The sequence below is a fragment of the Lolium rigidum genome, chromosome 7, assembly GCF_022539505.1.
Source record: "Lolium rigidum isolate FL_2022 chromosome 7, APGP_CSIRO_Lrig_0.1, whole genome shotgun sequence".
Lineage (NCBI taxonomy): Eukaryota > Viridiplantae > Streptophyta > Magnoliopsida > Poales > Poaceae > Lolium > Lolium rigidum.
The window spans coordinates 361387779-361412116 of NC_061514.1; the positions used below are offsets into that span (position 1 = coordinate 361387779).

At 48.7% G+C, this 24338-nt stretch overlaps 1 protein-coding gene across 1 annotated transcript; it reads right to left on the reverse strand.

Moving 5' to 3' along the window:
* Positions 1-4393: 4393 nt before the first annotated feature.
* LOC124678808 lies at positions 4394-5845 on the reverse strand. Its single transcript, XM_047214660.1, has 3 exons — positions 5706-5845; positions 5226-5345; positions 4394-4851 (listed from the first exon to the last, which is right to left on the reverse strand). Exons 1-3 carry the CDS (start codon positions 5824-5826, stop codon positions 4580-4582), a joined length of 513 nt encoding a protein of 170 aa, XP_047070616.1. The 5' UTR covers positions 5827-5845; the 3' UTR covers positions 4394-4579.
* Positions 5846-24338: the final 18493 nt, after the last annotated feature.

The window sequence follows — 24338 nt, forward strand, 5'->3', positions numbered from 1 at the left end:
CGAAGAAGGAATCGTCGTTGATGTCATCGTCGGAGTACTCCGGCGGCGTCTTGTCGTCGGAGTCGGTCATGATCGGTTGCGCCGTCTCCTCTGATGGGTACAAATCGAATTCCTCCTCCGACCATGGAGATGGCCCGTCCACCGAGTACGGGCTTCCCGGTGGAGTTTCAGGGCCATTGTCGTTGGACTCGGTCGTGTACTCGCCAGAGCAGCCGCTCAGCGCCGCCATTGAGCGCTACCTTAGAGAGAGAGAGAGGGGGTCGGGGGAGTTCCGGGGTCGGGAGGGGCACGGGCCAGGTGAGAGGACAAAGAAGAGCATTTACCGATGTTATCCTTTATTTACGGGGATTTAGTGGGCGGTTTCAATTACCATGAAGAACGGAGCCAAAAAAAATTACTTGGGGGTTGTTTGATTCATAGGATAGGAAAAGTGGAGGAATAGGAAAAATGGAGGATTGATATGACATGCCCCCTTGAATCCTATGGAAAGAAATCTATGAGAACTGGTACAATTAGTTATTTGATGGTAGCATAGGAAAGCCATAGGAAATTCCTATAGATATTGAGTCTGTAGCAATGTTGTCATAGACACACATAGGATTTTTTCCTAGAGGTCCAACCTCTTGTTAGAAATCATATATATGACTATACTATGAGAAAGGAATCCATAGGAATTTCGGAGGGTTGAATCCTTTGAATCAAACTTGCTCTATAGGAAAAAAATTATATGGGTAAAAATCCTACAAGATTCATTAAGAAAATCATTTGAATCAAACAAGCCAGATGTACGGGACATACAACCATTTTTTTATCAAATTTGGGGACTAATTTGCATTTAATATAGAAGATCCTTCATATAATTCAAGCATTCGTGGGGGGGGGGGGCATGGCCCTGGCTAGCCCCGGCTAGCTCCGTCCCTGCCAATTACTACCAACTTTTCGTGCGGAAATGCATGCACTTTTGAACCTTTTAGTGTCCCAAGTTGCGAGCATTATTTCACAACCAAATCCACCCGAGTAGAATAGAAGAAATTCCACTAAGGTCCAAATCTAACATTAATGCATACTATCATACTGTTTCGTTGCCTGTATTATTTATATTTTCTCCAAATTTTTAAAAAAATTCACCAAATTTAATTTCCAGAGACTAGTATATATTTTGGACGGGTGATCTAAATTAACCGTTTTAAATTTTTCCATATGTGTTAGTTTATATGGTTTCATTTGTTGTAATTACTATGTTTTGGAATGTTTTAAGCATATTAATTAATCATAGACTTTGATCTATATGCAACATATTACATGTATATATAGTTGGTGATTTGTGAAAGTTTGTGAAACAGAGGTATATATATAGCAATACTGAGTGGTGTACGTGCAAAATATATGTAAAGAGTGAGTAGTTTGTGAACATGTGTGTATATATGTGTGCTTCTGATTGATGAACAGATGCCATTTGGTGTAATGCACTTAAACCCTATATCACAAAAAAAGTATGGTTCACATTAATTTTAAAAGTAACATTATATAGAGTACGAACAACTTTGATATCGATCGGAAAATCCCAACATTGCTTACTATTGGATCTGTTTCAGTATATTAGATTATAATTTCATGTCTATAGCATCTCTAGACGATTCTATTGTTAGCCTTTAGCAGCATGCACTATCCATGGACCTCAAAACACACTTCTCCATTATTCGACAATATGCATAAAATATTCCCACTTTCTTTTTTTAATATAATTATCATTGTTTATAAATCTAAGCTTGTTTTAAGACTACATATTTATAAATGGTCATTCATGCATGTTTCACATACGAAGGTCAAAGCGGTGTACTTAATTATTAGACATCTTTCAACTAATATATATGTCATATATACTTTCATTACATGAGCCCTCACGTGCAAGGCATGTGCAACTTACTAGTATGAGAAGTGAACCTTAACATTAACTAGTTGAATGCCCGTGCGTTGCTACGGTTCAACAAATTTAAATCTACGGAAAGATTGTTTATCATATTTCAGATGTTATTGCTTCTAGGTCAGCGACACTTCCCTACTCCCGTGTATGGAGTCCCTCTTGCATGTATTCCTATCCATGCAAGAACTCACTATGTATCTCTCTCTCCGACATTCGAGGGTTATATTCGTTCCTCCAACTATGACTCTCAAAATAATGTGTTATTGCATTGCATCCTGCTAACCCTAGTGTAGATAGAGAGATAGTGATAAAGCATCACCATATATTCAATTGTGATCTATTAATTCGACCGATCTTATATAATAAAAATTACATACATGAGATTGAAAGTTTGTTCACTTTTGCTTGAAGTACGGAACTACAATGTAAGTATAACCGCCAAAAATGTGCAAATATTGGCATCTTAAAAAACATAGATTCACCTCTACAAAGAAGAATATAGTTTTCTCGTCATGCAAAAAGTAAGTAATGGGAGATATGGTTAGAGTATTTACAAATCAAGACCGTCGATGTGACGACGGTTGGGAGCTTAGGGTTTCAGGGAGGCTATTGGAGACGATGCATTGTATATTACAATGGCCGTGCCCATTTGTTCCGGAACACACCTCCCCTGACCACAGAACCGCCCAGACCATCCGACACAAACTTGTTTCACTGCGAGGGCCAAGAGCCTCCAAGGCGACGCCTTCAAAAAGGTAACGACGCGTCCGTCGTCGCCCGCTTCTGATGAAGCTTAGGTTTTCACCCGGAGGTCTTCGAACCACTCGCGTCAGATGAAATTATAGCTCCGCAACGACGCAATCAAGAAGTAGAACGACGCCCGTAGGAGCCGCCGTCATTGACACCGATCGAAGACGTGCATGGCTTTCGCCCCGGAGCTCAATCAAGAAGGAGAACGACGCCCGCAGGCGCCGCCGTCGTTGGCACCGGCCGAAGACGTGCAGGGCTTTCGCCCTCGAGCTCAATCCGTCTGCAAAGCAACTGGAGAAGCAAGATGGTCAGTCCAGTCCTGCCGCCAATGACCGAACTCCAACGCAAGACACCTCCACCGCTGCACCTCAAGCAACGACACCATGCCCGGCAACGCCCAAGCTGTCGCCACCGCTGCGGGGCCGCCGCCCAGGCATCCTCGCCCGCTATTGGCAGCCCCCTTGCCCATGCCAAGCAGCCCTAGCAAGGGGCACCTCGTGCAGGACTTCCCCGCCAACCTCGCATGGGGCCTCCTCGCTGCCCCCGAACGGAACCTCCTTGCCACTCGCGCACGAAAAACCGACCGGGAAGCGACGCCCCGCCGAGGATGCCTCCAGTCCATGCCGCACACACTCTGCTAGGCATGAGGAAAGCCTCCTCCAACCCCCCCCAAACGGTCGCCAAGCAACAGAGTAGCCGCTCAGCAACCACCATGGCCGGAGCCTGCATGGCCCAAGCAGAGCCCAGATCAGGCCCGCCTCGCAGCCGCCAGCCGTAGAGCCCCGGGCTGCCGTAGGCCTCCTCCGTCGCGACCTCCATCGTCGCCACCCCTGGTTCCGCACCTTCTTCCTTGAGCAAGAGCTTGAGGTGCATCCCGTCATTGCGGATTCCCCCTCCCGCGAGCACGCCTCCATCGGCCGGAGAGAAAGCAGGGCCTGCCACTGCCTGCTCCGCGCGGGCTTTGCGCGGCGGAGACCACCGGTGATGGCAGAGGAGGCGGTGGTGAAGAGGTGGTGATGGCCGGTGTGATTTTCCGCCGCCCATGTCGCCCAGGGAGGGAGCGACTTGGGGCCCTAATTATGATGATACAGTAATTATATTTATTACATATATTTTCGATTGTAGGTGATTCATTTGAAATATAATCTTGAATTTTATATCATGTACTGCGGCTCCTTTAATCGACGGGACGAATGTAAGTATGTAGGCCATTTTGTGCACAATTCTTGAGCTTCCGAAATTGCAACAGGTAAAAGTATTAACTTCATTCACCTCGTTGATATCTGCACTTCCCCACACGGTTTCTTAGTAGAGAGATTTGAGAGAGCTGATGCGCAGCCTAGGATCATGAACAGACCGAGGAGTGGGCGCCCATGCAACGCGTGGAAAAGCAGGGACACCGATGTCTCGCGCGGGGAATCAAGGCGGCATGACGGGAGCCTGTAGGCGGCGACTCCGCGTTCTCGCATCCTGCGCCTGCCGCGCTCGCTCGCTGCTGCAGGCCCGGCACAACTTAGCTGCTGCTTGAGGTGACTCCGCGGCTTGGGTCGGTGGACCTGATCTGCCGCTAGCAATCCGCGTAACCGTTTTTTCTATCGCTGAAATTTTCTTCTCCAAAACGTACGACTTACCGGTTCGATCCCAGTTTAATAGTGTAAAGACTGTGTAGTAATCCAGTCGGAAACTTGCCATAGAGGTACTTAATAAAGCTGACTGAGCTAATACAACAAAGCGAAATATATTTGTCCAACATACATACAGATAAGGTTAATATAGCTTTTTATTAAAGCTACTATAAAATGAGTTCAACAACAAAGCAACTCATAGTACTGCTAGATAAGACATGTCTTGGCATACAGATGCACAACTTCGGGCTTAAGGGTCACACAAGGCTGTGTGACATAATCATTTTCTTCTGGTTCCGAGGAGACCAATTAGACGAGATCCCTCCTTCTTGGTCATATCTGCAAATACGTTCATCCACTTGCGCTCACCCACAGCACTAGCCCTGTGCACAGCCTTTGCACCCTCGCTGAATCCCTTAAACCGGCGTTCCATCTCACGACGGGTACGCGATATGCCATGGATCTTGCACCACTGCTCATAGAAGGCCCACATGGCTTCATCTGACTGAAGTGCACTTTCATCAACATAGAGACGTGCATCGGGGGGCCCTCCTGTCGTTCAGTAGGCATAGAGTTAAAATTGAATTTGTGGAAAATAGGATCGTTCATACCATTTCCCACCAGAGTTAATTTGATTGATTAACCTTGCAAGGCAGAACTAATATAACAAATTGACAGTCGGTATTTCTAAATCAAACAAAATGCTTGTTAGAAGTGTTTGGTGATTAGAACAACTCCTAATGAATTAATATGGTCCAACCACTGCCTGTTTATTCAAATATATCTGCTGACAATAAGAAACTAGCATATGCGAATTTCAGGAACGTATTGAACTCCGGAGCATTCGTATCAAGGTAAGAATAACTCATTTGCGGATTTCGGTATTCAGGATTCATAGCCAAATTCCGAGAGAAGCTAGGGATTACCTTCAGGGCAGATACAGCTGGGGTCTGCAAGACGAGCTTCAAGCAGGCTTGGGTTGGATGCCCATGAAATTTCTGACTTACGCTTGGCTTTCTCTTCTTCTTCTGATGACATGGGGCCTCCTGTCGTTCAGTAGGCATAGAGTTACAATTTGATTTGTGAAAAATACAACCATCTCTGTACTATTGCTCTCAGCAGAGTTAATTTGATTGATTTAGCCTTGCAAGGCGGAGCTATTATAACAAATATCGGTTGGCATAGTAAACCAGACAACATGCTTGTTAGCAGTGTGGTGCCTAGAACAACTATTAATGATTAAGGGTTCAATCCTTGGCTGTTTATTCAAATAACTCTACTGATAATACGATGAATTTCGGGTATCAAATTCGGAAGCATTCGTGCCGAACTAAAACTCCTTTAGAAATTTCAGTATTCAGGATTCGTACCCAAATTCCGAAGGAGGCCCTTAAGCTAGGGATTACCTGCAGAGTAGACACGGATCGCGGCTGCAGGGCGACCGGCACCAGCAATGCCTCCAACGGCGGAGGGAGAGGGGCGAGTTGCGAAGGCTGCCCGCGCGAGCTTGGACACCAAGGAAGCCATAGCCTAGGTCGGGGTCGGGGTCGGGGTCGGGGTCGGAGGGGATAGATCTGGATTTAGGGTTTATACGCGGCGGTGGTTGCCAGAGGGCATCTCCAACTGGCGACCCATCCCGGCCCAACGCGGGGACGCACCGCATAAGCGAACGGCCGTGGAGTCCGGAACGACGCAAACCCGGCCCAAATCTGGGCCGGGTTTGCGTGGCCGCGGATGGCACGCGGCGTCCTCGCGTGTCCGCCTTGTCCGCGTGGCTGGCCCACCTGTCGCTGCCCCAGTCATGTTAAATGTGGACTGGGGAAGGGGACTGTTCCTATCCAGTCCCCACTCTCCACTCCGGCCGCACGCGCGAGCTCGAAGCTTCCGCGCCGCCATGGCCCCGAAGCGCGAGTTCCAGCCGTTCGCCAACGACCACGAGGCCGGCAGCAGCCGGCCAGTCGCGCCGGCGCCGTTCGCCATGGGCCCGCCGGCGACTCCCACACGCGAGCGGATCTACGTCACCGTAGCGGTGGCGCAGATGTTCTGGGATGCCGGCGTCCCAATGCCGTGGGGGGACGTGCACCTCCCCCACGGCTGGCACCTGAGCCCAGATCGGGTTCCGGTGCTGCCCATCCCGGTCTCCGGCCGCGCCCGCGTCGCGGAGATCCGGAGGCGCCGCGCGCAGCTGCCGGCGGACCTCCAGCAGGACCCCGCTTACGGCGACGCAAGTCCCAACTGGGACTTGTGGTTCGAGGTGGAGCACGATGCACGCCGGCACACGTGCTTCACCTCCGCGACGGCGCGGCCTCGCGCGCAGCCACGCACACCTGCAAGGCGGGCTGGCCGCCGCCCCGGCGGCCTCTACATCGGCGAGCAGCCCCAGGCCCCACACCAACCCCAGGCCCAGGCGGAGGAGGACGACCCGGAGCTGCAGGCGGTGCTCGCGACGTCCCGCGAGCAGAGCGATCTCGACGAGCTGGCCAAATGGCCGCACCTCGCCGAGACGCTGCGCGCCTCCGCGCTGGAGGAGGCGGCCAGGAAGGCCCAGGAGGACGCCCAGGCGGAGGCGTGGGTTTTCCTCAAGCTGGCGCGCCGTCACGAGGAGGCAACGCGTCAGGCGGCGCTCCGGGAGGAGGAGGAGCGCTGGGCCGCGCGTGACAAGGGATTAACTTATCAATGCCTATGGATTGTAGGCTAGGGTTTAGTTAGAAGTAGAGGGCAAGTAGATCTCGAAGGTTTCAGCCGAAAAGTACTCGACGAATATGAAAACTAGGGTTTGCAGACAATGATTCGATGATCTCTTCGTCCCTCGACTCCCCCTTTATATAGGAGGTGGAGCCGAGGGTTTCGTTTTGTACAAGTTACGTAGTCCGGGACGGTTTCTAACTCATCCCGCCGGATTACAAATAACACTTCCTATTACAACTCTATCTTTTCCTTTAACACATCTTGGGCTTCCGAATCTTCTTATTCCTCGGGTAGTGGGCCTTCAATAAACCCCGGGTACTATATTTGGCAGGCCCATTTGGGATGCCTATGTCGATAGCCCCGAGATTTTGCTTGAATCATAGAGTCGTGGAAAATCTCTATCGTTTATTTTTACTCGAAAGCTCTAACTTTCATACTTCTTCTCATAAAATTCTATATTGTGCAGGGATATTGGTAGTTGGGGCTAGTTCATCCGACGGATCAGGTACTAGTTAACTGCTCTAGTGGCAATCCTCAAAAACCTACTTCAAAATCACGTCCCTGGACATGATCTCGGGATACCGGTGTAAACTTCGACAGGTGCCGCTTAAGGTCTTACCATTCTGTCGAGTCCCAGTCAAATTTATCGAGTACCTAACGCGTCCGTTAGGATTTTTCTTCGTATCTGTTGATACGGATAAAAGTAGCAGAGCGCAGTCTTCGGCGATGCTACGCCCGGCAGAATAGATCTGGGGTCTTACCTTCGCAAATTTGCGGCATTCAGAAATTGATCGCAACTTTGGCGTTCTGAGAATATATTGTCGAGTGCTTTTCCGGCTGTTGGAATAGCACATTTTATTGAGTCAAATATGACTTATATTGCTCTCCCGATGGGAGTATATGTAGAGTTAATTATAACTCGAAGTATACTCTCTTGCTATTCTATTTTTCCTTTGTTAATTTCATCGGGCACGCGAACAGCGTTCCCGATGGGAGTAGCCCCCGAGGCTACAGCCAAGAACTTGTGCTTGGTTGTAGGCTCAACATTTTAGTCCACCTTGTCGCTATATTGCCATTATCTCCCGATATTCTTTCCCTTCTTCTCTTTTTTTTTTTTTTTATCTATCGGGTGCGCGAACAGCGCTCCCGATGGGAGTAGCCCCCGAGGCTACAGCCAAGAACTTGTGCTTGGTTGTAGGCTCCCACAATTTCTATTTTTGCCATAGTCGAAACTTTACTTTTTTCGAAGTAGCCCCCGAGCATTTGGGCAAAAACTTGTTCTTGACCAAAGGCTCCCGAAGTATGCAAATAACTCATCCTGTCGCCATTTTCCTTTTATTTTTCTTGTCGACATATTTTCCCTTGGCAAATTTTTCTTCAACTCTATCAATGGCCGAGTTTTTCCTGCCTTGTGGGTCCATCGTTTCCACCACGTTGACACGTCGTGTAAGTGGGGGACACACGTCCTCCGCTTTTTCGGCGCACGTACGGTAACGCCTATCTCTAGTAAAAATACTTTTTTGCCCTTGTAACCAGAAGATCGATTCTCACCACACGATTTCCTCATCCAACGGCTTTCTGCGACCCTCAATTCTTATATAAACCTGTCTTCAACCTCCGTTCATCCCCTTGCTTGCGCCGCTCACCTGTTCCTCTTCGCAAAACTTTCCCTGCGCCCAACTCTCTCTGATTTCCCGCACTCGCATACATTGCTCTGTCCATTGCCGTTGATGCCACCGCGCGCGCGCCTGACTCGCCACAGCACTCCGCAATCCGCGATGGCTGCTGAAGATCTTGAGTGGGAGAGATCTAAAATCTCCAATCAAGACGTCAACCTGATGAAAAGGCTTGGCCTTATGAAGAAGGAAGACGCCATCCGCTTTCCCAGCGAAGAAAGCTATCCCAACCCTCCGATGGAGTATCGGGTTAGTTTTGTTGATCATCTCATCCGTGGCCTCTCTCCCCCAATCCATGATTTCCTCCGCGGTCTTCTCTTTGTTTACGGGATTCAGTTGCACCAACTGACTCCCAACTCGATCCTTCATATTTCTATTTTTATCACTCTTTGTGAATGCTTCCTTGGAGTCGCTCCCAATTGGGCTCTTTGGAAGCGCATTTTCTGCCTTCGCCGCAATGGCGCGCACAACGCCACCTACAACATAGGTGGCGTAGTTATCCGTGTCCGAACCGATGTCGATTATTTCGACGTCAAATTTCCCGACTCTGTCCAAGGATGGCGCAAGAGGTGGCTCTATATACACGAAGAAAGCGCCAATTCCGTGGAACACAACATAGTTCCCTTCGACGGAAACGCGAAGATTCAACGCCGCCACTCCTGGGACGCCGAAGTTTCCGAAGAAGAGAAGAAGGCGACAGAAGCTCTTATGTCTCGTATTCATCAGCTCCAAAATACTCGAGGCAAAGAGTTATCTGGTGTCCAAATCACAGCCTATTTTCTTAGAATTAGAGTGCAGCCTCTTCAGGCTCGCAAAAATCCCCTTTGGACATACTCGGTGCCAATGACGCCAATAGGCTCTCCAGTGATCTTTTCGTGAAGGACTTGGAGAAGCTTATTCGAAGAATTACCTCGCTGAGTAAGAAGGATCCTATTCCTTCCTCCCGTCGCGTGGCACCCTACAACTCCACCAATCCTCTCCCCGAGGTATTTTGTCTTCTCGAATTTTTATCTTGTTCTGAATTTTTCCTGCATCTCATTGTATTAATATCTCGCTATTTTTCCCTTTGTCGCTATTTTTTTAATAGGATCACCCTACTATGGCTTCCCTTCCTCCTCTTCCTGAGGATGGAGAAGTCGAAGAAATGGGTATAGTTGCCGAAGATGCTCAAGGCTCTTCTGTTCCTGAAAGTGAAGTCGCGGGTTCTCACAAATCTGCGGCTTCTCATGAGAAAGAGGTTGAGTCCGAGGCCGTTGAATCGACCGAATCCCTTCCTCCTCGCTCGTTTCTCCAAAGAACAAAAGGAAAAGGACCGAAGCCGAGGATTCTCGGCATTTCTAAGGCCGAAGAAGTTGTTCCTTCTCATCCGAAGGCAGCTTATGATCCTTATGTTGAGTCCCTCATCAGCTCGTAAGTCAACTTTATCTCTCCCCCTTCTTTTTTGTACTCGAAATATTTATATTGTCTTGCTTTTTATACTCGTCGACTTTTTGTTCACTAGTGATGAGGAAGAAGAAGTACCGAAGCATCGACGTAGCTCCTCGGACAAGCACGTCACGTATCGTGCTTGTTTCGTACACGCTAGTTGAAGGAGATGAAACATCGCCTCCCCAACAAAACGTCGTCACCACTACTCCACCATCGAGCCCCCTTGTCCCTTCGCCAAAAAGGGCAAGGGTTGAAATGATCGTTGAGCCTCCTCCTCAACCGAGCAGCTATTCGTCGCAGCTCTTGGATGATGTAAGTTTATCGAGATCTATCTTTCCTCTTTTTTGCTTTTATGGAACCTTACTTTTTGTAATGCCGAAGTTTTTCCCCTTCTTTTCTTCTTCTTTGACAGCCTATGATCAAGGATCTTATCCGCATCGGGTCCCAATTTATTGGGTACCGCGAGTATGCCGACAGAGCCGAAGGTAACGACTTTTATACTTGCTCGTTTTTCCCTGGTTTTTTACTCCTGCTGCCTGTCGCTATTTTTGATCTTTCTTTTCCACATCTCAACAGAAAAACTTGCGGAGGCTAACCAACGTGTCGAGACACTTGCTCGAAAACTCGAGCAAAGTGAGACGGCTCGTAAGAAGGCTGAACTTGCCGCTAGCGAAGCTAGAGCTGAAGCTGATGATGCCAAAGCAAAGGCCGCTAGTGTCGAAGAATTGCAGCAAAGGCTCAAAGATGCTGAATCTGCCTTACACGAGCAAAAACTGCACGAGCTGCACGTGAGCAAGGGGTCATCAAGCGTTTGAAGTCGCAATGTCGACGTACGCTGAGTAATATCCTCAATTTCTTCTATTTTGTTGCATTTCCTGTATCTTGGTTTTCGACTAATATTTTGTCTCGCGTGGCAGCCCAAACAGATCAGGATTTTGATCTGGAAAATCCCGTCAACGACCCTCTCCTTGACGCACTCTCTCTTTTGGAATTGCATGGGCGCGAAATTCGTGAAGGCGTGGCCAATGCCGTGCGGGTTTGTCGGCGTTGTTCCCCTACTTCTTTCCGAAGAAAGAGGAACCTTCGACTTTCCTTGACCTTGCCAAGCTTTTCAATCCATCGGAAGATCTTGGGCTGAAGATGCGCCATGAAAATATGAAGGTGGCTGTTGAAAATACTGTTGCTCTGGTTGCTGACAGCCAGCAGACTCTCGACTGGATGAAGGTTGGCGACACCGATCAGATAGAGCAGTCGAGGTGGAAGTCACTGATGAAGGCGGCCAAGCCCAATACGAAGAAAATCTTGGCGTATCTCGGGATTAAGCCAACTTCGACTCCCAGCTCCTCGAGGCCGGAGGTCTAGTTGCATGCCTCCTTGTTTCTTTTTCTATTTCTTTTGCTCTTGTCGCCATTTTAGCCTTGGCGACAATTACTCACTTAGTCCTCCCGGAGAACTTTCTTTTGTAATACCCATGTAAATTTTCTAGCAAGTAATGAAATTTCCCTTCGTGCTTTTCATTGATCCCGGGCCTTTCTTTTCCAGCTAATATTTGATAACTACTCGACTCCTCCTTGTTCTCGCCGCTGCTTCACCCGCATCTTCCTTCTCGAAGAAAATACTAGTCGACCACAATCTCCTCGAGAGTTCATCAAGCGGACGTTTGTCGGAAGATTTGCAAGAACTTCGACAACAGCTTCAGTCTATGAAGAAACAAACTTTGGCCATGATGGAACAATCTCGAAAAGCCTCTGAAGGAGAAAAACTTGCTCTTCATCAAGCCGAAGAAGCTGTGGCTGCTAGGGATGCTGCTGTACTGGAAGCGAAGGGAGCCACAACCCGAGAAAATAGTATGCTTGAGCTAATGCTAGAAGCTAGCACAGATATGCTAGGTACGTTTTTGCTTTCTTTTGATGCCTCTTCTTTATCTTGCTGTGCCTTTCTTCCAATTTCTTGCCCTGTCGCTTTTAACAGTGCTCAGTTCTTGATTCTGCCGCCGAAGATCAGAGAGTGAATGAGAGGACAAATCTTCTTGTTAATCTCTCCCTTAATCATGGGTGTTTGTTCTGGGCCACTCCTGAACGAACCCAACAAATTGTTAGGTTCCAAGATCGTGCTTGCCAGGTGCGCGATTTTCTCAGCTTTTGCACGTCGACATTAACCCTTGTCTATAGGAATCTGTTTCCGCGAAACGAGGTTCCAAAAACTCTTCCCGAATTATTGGAGGTATTCAGAGATGCTCCTCGCATCCATAACTTTGTGCGGGCTCAACTCACCGCTGGAGCGAGATTTGCCATGATTATGATAAACATTTGTTACCCAAAGTTGGACCTGACGAAGATTGTTGCTGGTTGCCTGGCCAAGAAAACGCGTCGAAAGAATGATATTGACTCAATCGATGCCATGGTAGCTCCCGTGGCCGAGTCGATGATAGATGAACTTCTTCGGATGGACTCCGAATTCTTTACCAAGGGTTCTTATGCTGAACACAAAACAACCAGGGGTTTATCGGTAGATACTATCTTGGGATTTCATTGACTTGTATCATGTTAGAAATCTTGTATCTCATATTTCCGAAGGAACTCATTGTATGTTGCCGAGGTCCTCTATGTTGTTGAAGCCCCGAGCTCCGAAGATTGCACTATTTTTCCTTCCTTGAAATCTATTTTTCCTGCTGGAATAAGACATCTTTGTTTGTCCTTTGGGTAGATTGCCCATTTTTGAGTATCGTTGATGTCGAAGTTCTATATTTGCATGGCGAGGTTTTTAAACCAAGGCACTTATGTTTTTTGATGTGTACACTATATTTATGATTGCTGTCTCCCGATTTTTTTATATTTGGCGAGGTATTAATGTACCAAGGCGAAATATTTCAGTGAATCTATATTGTATGTATTTTGAGGCTTGGGCGTTTGAGCCCCCGAGCGTGTCGAAAAATAAGAAGTATATCTCCACTATCTTTATTATATTGTAGCACCACGAGCCCGCCTCATTAAAAACCTTTCCCGGCCCCACTCGGTGCCCCGAAAAAGGAAAAGAGTGCGTCCGAAAACTCGTGGGCGTTTCAAGACATTGAAGTTTTTACAAGGACTATATTTTAGCTCTAGGCGTAGAACCGCCCGAGTTGCGCCACGTTCCGTGGGTTTTGCTCCTCCACACCTGTCTTCTTGTCCTTTATTCCGTATGCTCCTCCTCCAATTACTTCCGTGACGATGTAGGGACCAAGCCATGGTGACTCGAGTTTTTCATGACTTTTTTGCGTGAGCCGTAGAACTAAGTCCCCCACTTGAAAAGATCTTGGCCGCAAACGTCGACCGTGATAATTTTTCAAGTCCCGTTGATATTTGGTGACCCTTGATAATACTTCGTCTCGAGCTTCGTCGAGTGCATCTACATCGTCTTCCAATGCTGTCTTTGACGCTTCTTCGTCATATGCTCGTGACTCTAGGGGAGTCGTGCTCTATTTCTATTGGAAGTATCGCTTCCGCACCATGGACTAGAAAGAACGGGGTTTCTTGTGTCGCCGTATTTGGTGTTGTTCGGATGCTCCACAAAGCACACTTGGTAATTCTTCGAGCCAGGTATGTCGAGCTTTTTCTAGAGGTCCCAACGGACGTTTCTTGATGCCATTGCGGATGATGCCATTGGCTTTCTCGACTTGCCCATTGGTTTGCGGATGTGCAACTGACGCAAAGTTCAGCTTGATACCCACCTCTTTGCAATAGTCTTTGAATTCATTGGATGTGAAGTTGCTGCCGTTGTCTGTGACGATGCTGTGGGGCACTCCAAATCTGAAGACGAGGCCTTTTATGAATTTTACTGCAGATGCTCCATCCGGTGAATTTATCGGCTTCGCTTCTATCCACTTTGTAAATTTGTCGACAGCTACTAGCATGTATTCCTTTCCTCCCGGCCATGATTTGTGTAACTTGCCCACCATATCGAGTCCCCATTGTGCAAAGGGCCACGACAAAGGTATTGGTGCTAGCTCGCTGCTGGAGAGTGAGGTTTTGCGGCAAACCTTTGACACGCGTCGCAAGTTCGTACTATGTCCTTAGCATCCTCAATTGCTCGTTAACCAGTAGAATCCTGCCCGAAAAACTTTGGCTGCGATAGCTCGACTACTTGCGTGATGGCCACATATTCCTTCGTGTACATCCTTCAGAATTATTCTTCCTTCTTCAGGTGTGACGCACCTTTGCAAGACGCCTGAAATACTTTTCTTATATAATTCTCCCTTAACCACTGTGAAAGCTTTGGAGCGTCGAATTACTCGCCTTGCCTCGACTGGATCGTCGGGTATTTCTTTCCTGAGTATATATGATATGTATGGCTGCATCCATGGTATCTCGTATTACCATGACCAGGTCTTGCTCTTCTTCTTCTTCCTCTTGCTTCTCCTTGGTAGCCCCCGAGGGTTTCTTCTCCTTCTTTTTTGATTTTGTCGACTCGGTGGATCTCTCTCGTTATCTCTTCCCAAAATACACCCGGTGGGACTGCAAGGCACTGCGACCCGATGTTTGCCAGAACGTCGGCTTCGTCGTTGCTCAATCTACTAATATGATTTACTTCGCATCCATCGAACAACTTCTCGAGCTCATTGTACACCTCCTTGTATGCCATCATGCTATCATTGACTCGCGTCACATTGGTTCATAACTTGCTGAGCTACCAACCGTGAATCGCCAAAGATTTTTAATCGAGTTGCTCCGCAGTGCTTTCGCCATCTTCATCCCGTGTATGAGAGCCTCATATTCCGCTTCATTGTTAGACGCGTTAGGGAACGTCATCCGAAGGATGTACTTCAACTTGTCGCCTTCAGGTGATATGAGTACTACTCCTGCGCCAGCCCCTTCTAGTCTCTTGGACCCATCAAAGTTCATAGTCCAGGTTCTCGATAAATCTGGGGGTCCTGTATTTTGCAACTCCATCCACTCTGCGATGAAGTCCGGTAGTATTTGCGACTTTATTGCTTTTCTTTTTTCATACGTGATGTCCCGAGGGGAAAGTTCTATTCCCCGAAGGGAGACACGACCCGTAGCTTCTGGGTTGTTCAAGTATATTTGACAAAGGAGCTTCATTGACCACTACGATCGGGTGTGCCGAAAAATAGTGGCGCAATTTTCGTGCTGTCGTGAACACTCCATATGCTAGCTTTTGGTACTGAGGGTACCTTTGTTTTGAGGGCGACAAGACTTCGCTCACGAAGTATACCGGTCGCTGCACTCCATGGATTTTCCCTTCTTCTTCTCTTTCGACAACTAACACCGTGCTAACCACTTGGGGTGTGGCTGCAATATACAGCAAGAGAGGTTCCTTTTCCTTTGGAGCCACCAGGATTGGTGGTGTCGAGATTTTTCGCTTCAGATCCTCGAAAGCTCTATCGGCTTCTTCGTTCCACTGGAATTTATCTCCTTGTTTTATCAGTGCGTAAAATGGTAACGCTTTTTCTCCTAACCTGGCGACGAATCTGCTCAAAGCTGCGACTCGCCCAGTTAGCTGCTGTATTTCTTTCAACTTCGTTGGCTTCCTCATTGTTACTATGGCTTGTATTTTGTCGGGGTTTGCTTCAATTCCTCTTGCTGAAACTAGAAACCCCAAAGTTCACCCTGCTGGGACGCCAAAAGAACACTTCGTCGGGTTCAGCTTGAGGCAGAATTTGTCGAGGTTGTCAAAAGTTTCTTTGAGATCTTCGATCAGCGTTGTCCCCTTTTTTGATGTTATGACGACATCATCGATGTATACTTGCACATTTTTCCCGATCTGTGTTGCTAAACACTTCTGCATCATCCTCTGATATGTTGCTCCCGCATTTTTTAGACCGAAGGGCATTGTCTTGTAGCAAAACACGCCGTAAGGTGTAATAAACGCTGTTTTGGCTTCATCATCTTCTTTTAATCTTATCTGGTTATAACCAGAGTATGCATCCAAAAAGGAAAGACGTTCACAGCTCCGCCGTGGAGTCGATGATTTGATCGATCCTTGGGAGGGGAAAGTGATCCTTAGGGCAATGTTTGTTGAGACACGTGAAGTCGACGCACATGCGAAGGACTGTCGTGTTTTTCTTCGGCACCATCACTGGGTTAGCTACCCATGTAGCTTCTGTAGATATTTCTCTGATAAAACCAGCTTCCTCTAGTCGATTTATTTCTGATAGCATGGATTTGCGGTTTGGTTCCGAAAAACGCCGCAAAGGTTGTCTGATTGGTTTCGCTGTTGGATCCAAATTTAGGTGGTGCTCGGCAAGTTCCCTGGGTACTCCTGGCATGTCAGCTGGACACCATGCGAAGATTTTCCAGTTCTCACGGAGGAACTCGACGAGCGCGCTTTCCTATGCGATATCCATGTTGTTTGCAATGGATGTCGTCTTTTTTGGATCCGTCGGGTGAATCCGCACCTCCTTAGAATTTTTCTCTCGTGTTGAAAGTTGATTCTTTGTTTGGCCTTCCAACGTCTGGCAATACGTCGTAATCAGTCATGCTTTTCGACGCCAAGTATTCAGCTTGCATCCCGAAGGTTTCTGATAACCGATGGAAATCCTTGTCGCACTTATCAGCTAAGGCGAAACTCCCTTTGACCGTGATTGGTCCCTTGGGTCCAGGCAATCTCCATAACAGGTATGTATAGTGTGGTACTGCTATAAATCTAGCATATGCTGGTCGTCCCAACAAAGCGTGGTATTGCGATGGAAAATCCACGACTTCAAACTCCAGTTTCTCGATTCTATAATTTTCTCGGGTTCCAAACTGAACGTCGAGGTTGATCTTTCCCAATGGGTAACTTGGTTTTTCTGGTGTGATGCCGTGGAACCGTGTATCTGTTGGCTTCAGGTTTGCTAAGGATATGTTCATCTTCCTCAATGTATCTGCATACATAAGGTTTAAGCTGCTGCCACCATCTATGAATACTCGAGAAACATCAAAGCCCGCGATAACTCGCCGGCGGAATAAGTGCTGACTGCCCCGGTCGAGGAACTTGCTGCGGATGATCCGCTATTGTGAAGCCGATATCTTGTCCCGACCAATTAAGGTACTCAACTCGTTGGTGGAGGCATTTTCTCTGCCATAAACACCTGTCGTGAGATTACTTTTTGAGCTCTATTGGACAGCCTTCCCTTCTGAATCATCGACACTGCTCCGTTGGAGTTAGGATCAACATAGGGTGGTGGTGCAGGTGCTGCCGCTATTCTGAGCTGGTGTCGATTGTCCTCTGTAATCGCGGGAGGTGGCGGTAGATGAACTTCGCTCCTAGGCTCCCGAGGGTTTCTTTGTGCTGCTCGAGCGTGAGCATTTTCTGCACATCTGAACATTGCTTGGAAATTTCGACAGTCTTTCTGCAGGTGCCCTGACTGTCTTTTCCCGTTGCTGTCGAGGAAAAAGTGCATTTGGCACGGTCCGTTCAGCATTTCTTCGGGGACACGAAAGGTCTTGGAAACCTCGGCCCACTATTTTGTCTATTGCGGGAGTCGTCTCTATTGTCGCTTCTCTGTTCATTACTTCTCCGATAATCATCTCTATTATTTCCTCCTCGTGCCGGCTCGGAATCCAGCCCGAAATTTGCCCTGGAGCGTCGTAATTCGATATCGCCGAGGAAATCGTCGCCTCGATTGATAATTTCGACCACGGTCTTCCTCTCGGCGACCTGTGTCGTTTATTGTGGACAGCGTCTTCTCCGTCTGCCCATCTATTTGCTATCTCCATCAACGCGGATACCGTTTTTGGATTAGTCCTTCCCAAATCCTCGACAAAATCTCCGCGCCTCGATTCCTGCGACAAACGCATCTATTGCTCTCTCGTCAGATATATTTTCTGCCGAGTTTTTTATGATGTTCCACCTTTGGATGTATTTTCTCATTGACTCATCTGGCTTTTGTCGACACGCCCTCAACTCTTCTAACGACGCAGGTTTCTTGCATGTGGACCTGAAGTTCTTGACGAATACGTCCTCGAAACTTTCCCAGCTGTCGATGGATCCCGGCGGAAGTTTTTTGATCCAAGATCGTGCGGCTCCACTTAAGTGCACCTGAATACTTTGCATCGCTGTTGCTCTAGTTCCTCCGGTTAGCTTCACCGTCTCGAGGTAATCAATTAGCCGGTCCTCCGGATCTTGCAGGCCGTCGAACTTTTTGAAGTGATCGGGTAACTTGAATCCCGAGGGGACTCGAGTTTTTCGGACTCTTCTCGTGAAGCACGGTAGACCGCACATATCCTCGTCATTAAGCTCCGGGACTGCCGATGATCCCTTCTCGCTTTGCCTTGCTCTATCGACCCTCGCTTGTACTCCCGTGTCTCTTGCTCCACTTGGTCCTTCCGGAGCTGCCGCCGTTGCTGCCGCAGGTCGTGGACTATTTTGCCTTGCCGCTCCTTCGGGAGGCGTTGCTACGAACGCCGTCCCCATAGCTCCAACCCCCGCCAATGCCATGTTGTATAATGTTTCCCTTGGATCTCCCGGGGGTGGCCTCGGATGCAAGGATGTAAGCTTGTGTCGCCATATACCCAGACTTACGGTGTCTTAGGGATAATATTTCCTCTTGTATCTATCGACATAAAAGACATGTCGAGGTTTTGAACCAAGAACTCTCTTTCGCTTCGGGTATGTGTTGTAACCTTGATCTTCCTCTCGTTCCGAGCCTCCCTGTGGCTATCACCCGAAACTCTAGATTGTCCACTTAGATCTGCCCTTCTCCTCGCCGGATGCGAAGCTGCCTCCTTTCTCCTGTTCAACTCAGCTGTCTCGTTTTTCTATTTCCGGGCGGTTCGTGCGAGCATATATTGGTAAGCTTGCGGTTCTTGAGCTGTAGCTGTTGTCGTCATTGGTTCTCGAACCATCTATGGCTTTTGCCGCTCTATCCCAGGCTGCCTGTGGAAGTTGGACTCGACGCGTGGTGTGGGCCCGACATATTTAGTGCCCATACCTCTCCTTAGATCTGAGGGATCGACAAAAGGATTTCCCAACTCGTCGAAAGCCTCCGATGTTTCCTCTTGATTTTCGATAGCATAAATCTGATGATATTTTGTACTCAGATCTATGTTGGGTTCGGTGACATCATTGTTGAGATTGATGAAGACCTTTCCCACTGTGAGAGATTTGTCGATGAAGTCGTAACTGTCGACATCGCTTGAGCCATCGCTTGTATATGAGTCCGCGGATGACTCAAACGATGCGTTGCTGAAGTTCTTGGCGAGTTTCTCTCTTGCTCTGATGCTGACGTAACGTGTTGCCGAAGTTTCTTCTTCTGACTCAGTTGACGATGCATAGCTTGAAAAATCAGAATCGACCGCCGACGATCCCGACGAAATCGGAATTTCGACACGATACGATCCTTCCTTCTCGACGCGAAAGTGGAACCTTCCGAACGTCATCTCCAAGGGCTCCGCCATATACGCATATGCATCCAAACGGGAGGGTGGGTGAGGAACAAAATCAACAAGACCAGACGAGCGATCTGTTTACCTCGATCCATAGTGTTGCTTCCGGTTGACGATGTCGAAGATCTTGAACGTGCCATCGAGATCGGATCCTTACGCCTCTAATTCCTACGGACGGCGCCAATTGACAAGGGATTAACTTATCAATGCCTATGGATTGTAGGCTAGGGTTTAGTTAGAAGTAGAGGGCAAGTAGATCTCGAAGGTTTCAGCCGAAAAGTACTCGACGAATATGAAAACTAGGGTTTGCAGACAATGATTCGATGATCTCTTCGTCCCTCGACTCCCCTTTATATAGGAGGTGGAGCCGAGGGTTTCGTTTTGTACAAGTTACGAGTCCGGGACGGTTTCTAACTCATCCCGCCGGATTACAAATAACACTTCCTATTACAACTCTATCTTTTCCTTTAACACATCTTGGGCTTCCGAATCTTCTTATTCCTCGGGTAGTGGGCCTTCAATAAACCCCGGGTACTATATTTGGCAGGCCCATTTGGGATGCCTATGTCAGCGCGCCTGGCGGAGGAGGAGCGCCTGGCCACGCTCCGGCTACAGGCGGAGCTGCAGGCCGCAGCGGAGGAGCAGCTCCGGCAGGAGTCCGCGCGGAGGGCACGGCTGCGCAGGCCGGCGAGCCCGCCGAACCCACTCCGCTTGGGAAAGGGCGCAGTGGTCGCCCTGGCCGGAGTCCCCGGTGCCCTCCGGCGTTTCGAGCCGGAACAGCGCGTCGCCGCCGGGGGGTGTCGTCGTCATCGACGCCGACGATGACGAGTACTACTGGGGGTAGTACTGCCGGCGGCCACCGTGTGCTCGCAAACCCTGTCTAGGGTTTTCTTTTTTTTAGTTTAAGCCCATATAGGGCTTTCTTTTGTGTAAAAATTGCCCAAAATAGGGCTAAGTTTAACTAACCAGTAGTTTAAATTTATTTTTTTGTTGTTTTTATTTTTCATTTTCATTTATGTTTTTTTATTACATATGCAGTGCGTCCGCGCGTTGGGCGCACCGTGCGACCCAAACGGACACGTGGACGCGGGCCGTTGTCCGGGTGTCCGCTTGGCCACCCAAACGGCCCAAAACGGATGGCCCAGCGCGTCCGTTTGGGTCAGCCGGTTGGAGATGTGTAATGTCCCAGGTTTAGAGACGATCGAGGGGTAGATTTTAGAAAGGGATGTGCATTGCATTGTAAATTACGGGGAAATTTCGCGCTTTTAAAACAAAACTGCATCGAAGGGGAACAAGTTTCTCTCTCGACACCTTACAGGGTTAGGGTTTCGAGAGTGCGATGAACTTGTTCTTACTTAACTAGATTAGGGTTTTGAGAGGAGAGAAGAGAAGATGCATCACAATCTTAAGTTGCATGATTGAATTCAAAATTAAGTTGTTTGATTGAATTCAAACCAAATTTGAAATTGAATTTCAAATTCAAACATCAAATTGATATCACATAATTCAAACTTGAGATAATGCATTACACAATTATAAGTAATCAAGAATATGAATAGTACAATACATAAATAAAGGTCATTAAGGAAAACTTGAGCTTTATTGATAATCACACATAATACAATGTCATTTACAATATCCTGTTATCACCAGAATTTGACCGAGTCAGAGGTGGGCCGCGATCGAGATGGACGTGAAGAAGTATATATAGAAGAAGTACGTGGATCGGCCTTTTATACCAAGTTGGGCTTAATTGCCCATGTATACGTAACATATTAGATCGCATTTTAGTTTAGAGATAGAATCTTACTCGTGCACGGTTTGGTGCACGCCCACATTAGAAAGTCCGTCTGGACTATAAATATGTATCTAGGGTTTATGGAATAAACAACAACTCACGTTCAACCCCAAACAAACCAATCTCGGCGCATCGCCAACTCCTTCGTCTCGAGGGTTTCTATCAGGTAAGCGACATGCTGCCTAGATCGCATCTTGCGATCTAGGCAGCACAAGCCCCACGTTGTTCATGCGTTGCTCGTACTTGAAGCGCTTTTGATGGCGAGCAACGTAGTTATCATTAGATGTGTTAGGGTTAGCATTGTTCTTCGTTTAAGCATGCTTACGTAGTGCAACCCTTGCATATCTAGCCGCCCTCACGCCTATCTCAGGTGTGGGGGCAGCACCCCCTTGATCATTATTTAGTAGATCTGATCCGTTACGATTGCTCCTTGTTCTACAAGGATTAGTTTAATATCCGCAATAGTTAGGCCTTACAAAGGGGGAGGATCCGGTGGCACGTAGGGTGGCGTTCGCAAGTCCTAAACAGGATGTTCCGAGGATCAACTCCATGTTGGTTTTTAGGCCTTGTTTAGGATCGGCTTACGAGCACCGTGCGTGGCCGCGAGGCCCAACCTGGAGTAGGATGATCCGATTATGCGGTGAAAACCCTAAATCGTCGTAGATCTAGTTAGCTCTATCTTGATCAAGCAGGACCACCAGGTATTCGTGCACCCCGTACGAATCATGGGTGGATTGGCTCTTTGAGCCGATTCACAGGATAACCTGAGAGCCGATCGAGGCTCGTATTTAACGTTTACATGTATGCCTACGAGGAAGCTGAGCGAGGCATCCCCCATCACCTTCCCGGCCGGGTATAGGTCAGGTGGCACGCCCTGCACTTCGCATCGCCGCGTGTGACCAGAAGAGCATTGCGGGCCGTTGCTCGGAGGGGTCTCAGCCAGCCGCGGCTCTAGGCTCTTCCCGGCTCTACGGTGTTGACACGGCCGCTGCCCGCCGGTGGGTTTTGGCAGTCAACACATTACGGCACGCCCGGTGGGACCAACGTCTACATCAACCACATCGCCATCTACATCCGAGATGGCGGACGGCACGCCGGTCACCTACGAGGAGCTGCACGACGAGCTCAAGAAGCAATACAACGAGATCAAGGCCACCCTCGAAGCCGACCTCATCGGCTCCTTTCGAAGAACCCGTTCCCATGGCATCGGATGGAAGGGATTCTCACCCCAAGGTGCACTCGATGGGATAGACCTCTCTGCCCCGTCGGAGGAACGCACCAGGGGCCTGCGGCAGGAGATCAACTACTTGGTGGCTCACTCGCTACATCGCCACTCTGAAAACTTGGTCAACGTGTTGGAGCGTGTCGCTCTGCGCGTAATCCAGGAGATCATGAGCCACCAGTACTCGCCGTCAGGACCAGCTCTCGGGACTCATCAAGGAGAGTTGCCGCTCCAGTCCCGTCCACCGCTGCCATATGCGTTGGCAGCACCTGCTGAAGTGCCGACTACACCGGCATTCCTCGTCTACAAGATTGGTGGTGACCCTAGTGACTACCAGTTCTTAATGGAGGCGCCTAAGGAGATCCCTCAAGGATACGCGTGCACGTATGTGCCGGATTGTGGTAACTGGGCACTCACAAACCAGGCCACAACATCGGGGACTCCGGCGTTGACAGGAGGAACGTCGACAACGAGCTTGAAAAGCGGACGTGGCTAACTAAGTACGCCACACCGACGAAACTCCCGAGCCCGGCTCCCGCAGTTGGCTCGAGCTGGAAAAGCAAACATGGCTGGCTAAGTACGCCACCCCGGCGAATCTTCGCAGTGCAACTCCTACAGCCAGGCACAGCGGATCAGATCAGTACCATACCGAGAGACCAGTTCGGCATGGTGCCGAAAAGAAGGGCAGATCGGCTATTCCAAGCCGTACCCGACGATTACGAGATGATCCCGCTGCCACCTAAATATCGGCTCCCTGACTTCTCTAAATTCAGTGGATCGGATGGCTCCAGCTCCATCGAGCACGTCGGCCGATATTTGGCTCAACTAGGACCGGCTTCGGTGTTGGATCAGCTACGCGTGAGGCTCTTTTCACAGTCCCTCACGGGATCGGCTTTTGGATGGTACACTTCTTTGCCAGCAAACTCCATCCGATCTTGGAAGCAATTGGAAGAACAGTTCCATATGCAATACCATTCGAAGCTTCCGAGTCCGGCATTGCCGATCTAGCACAACTACGTCGAAGCGCGGGAAACGGTGACGAGTACATCCAGCGCTTCAGGAATCTTAGGAACCGATGTTATTCGGTTCGTATAACTGAAAAGGAAGCGATCGAGTTGGCGATAGCGAGGCCTTGCAACACAGCTCAAGGACATGGCCTCCCAAGCAGATTATCCCTCGCTGGCGCACATGGTTCAGAAACTATCAGCATATGAACAGCGCCACCCGGACCTGTACCAAGACAAGTTCAAGCGTGCAGTAGTCATGGTCGATACGAGAGGAAGATGAAGTGCACTGCGGGAGACCAAGAAGTAGCGATGGCCGAGTGGACTCGGGAGGAACCCCGTGTCCCGCAAATGGGTAAAGCCACCGGGGCCGCCCAGGGGATTTGATTTTGACGTGACCAAGACCGAACAAATCTTCGACCTCCTGCTCAAGGAGAAACGAGTTGACGATTCCTCGAAGGTCTCAAGTTCCCCACGGCGAAAGAGCTGAACGGAAAGCCGTACGGCAAATTCCACAACTCGCTCTCCCATGCCACCAACGACTGCAGGGTGTGGCGTCAGCACATCCAAGCGGCGATAGAGAAGGGGCGGCTAATTTTCAACCAGTACGCCATGAAGGTCGACACCCAACCCTTCCCCGCCGTTAACATGGTGGAAGTCACCTACCCTGAGGATTGCCAGCCAGGTCCCTCGTTCAGCATAAACATGGTAGGACCTGGGAACCACTCTGGCAGAGATGGAGATGAGGGCAGCTGCTCTCATAGCAAGGATACAGAGGAGGCCGCTCCACGCGATCGGCTCCGTCATGATGGCAAGCGCTATGTCACGAGAGGAGAGGTGAAGAATATAAGATATCGG

Bases quoted from the DNA above. Each gene is read 5' to 3' on its own strand.
- LOC124678808 (XM_047214660.1), bottom strand. From the start codon at position 5,826: ATGGCTTCCTTGGTGTCCAAGCTCGCGCGGGCAGCCTTCGCAACTCGC. The intron at 5,346-5,705 runs GTAATCCCTAGC...ACTGAACGACAG, and splicing joins GATCCGTGTCTACTCTGCAG to GAGGCCCCATGTCATCAGAA. The intron at 4,852-5,225 runs GTAATCCCTAGC...ACTGAACGACAG, and splicing joins CAGCTGTATCTGCCCTGAAG to GAGGGCCCCCCGATGCACGT.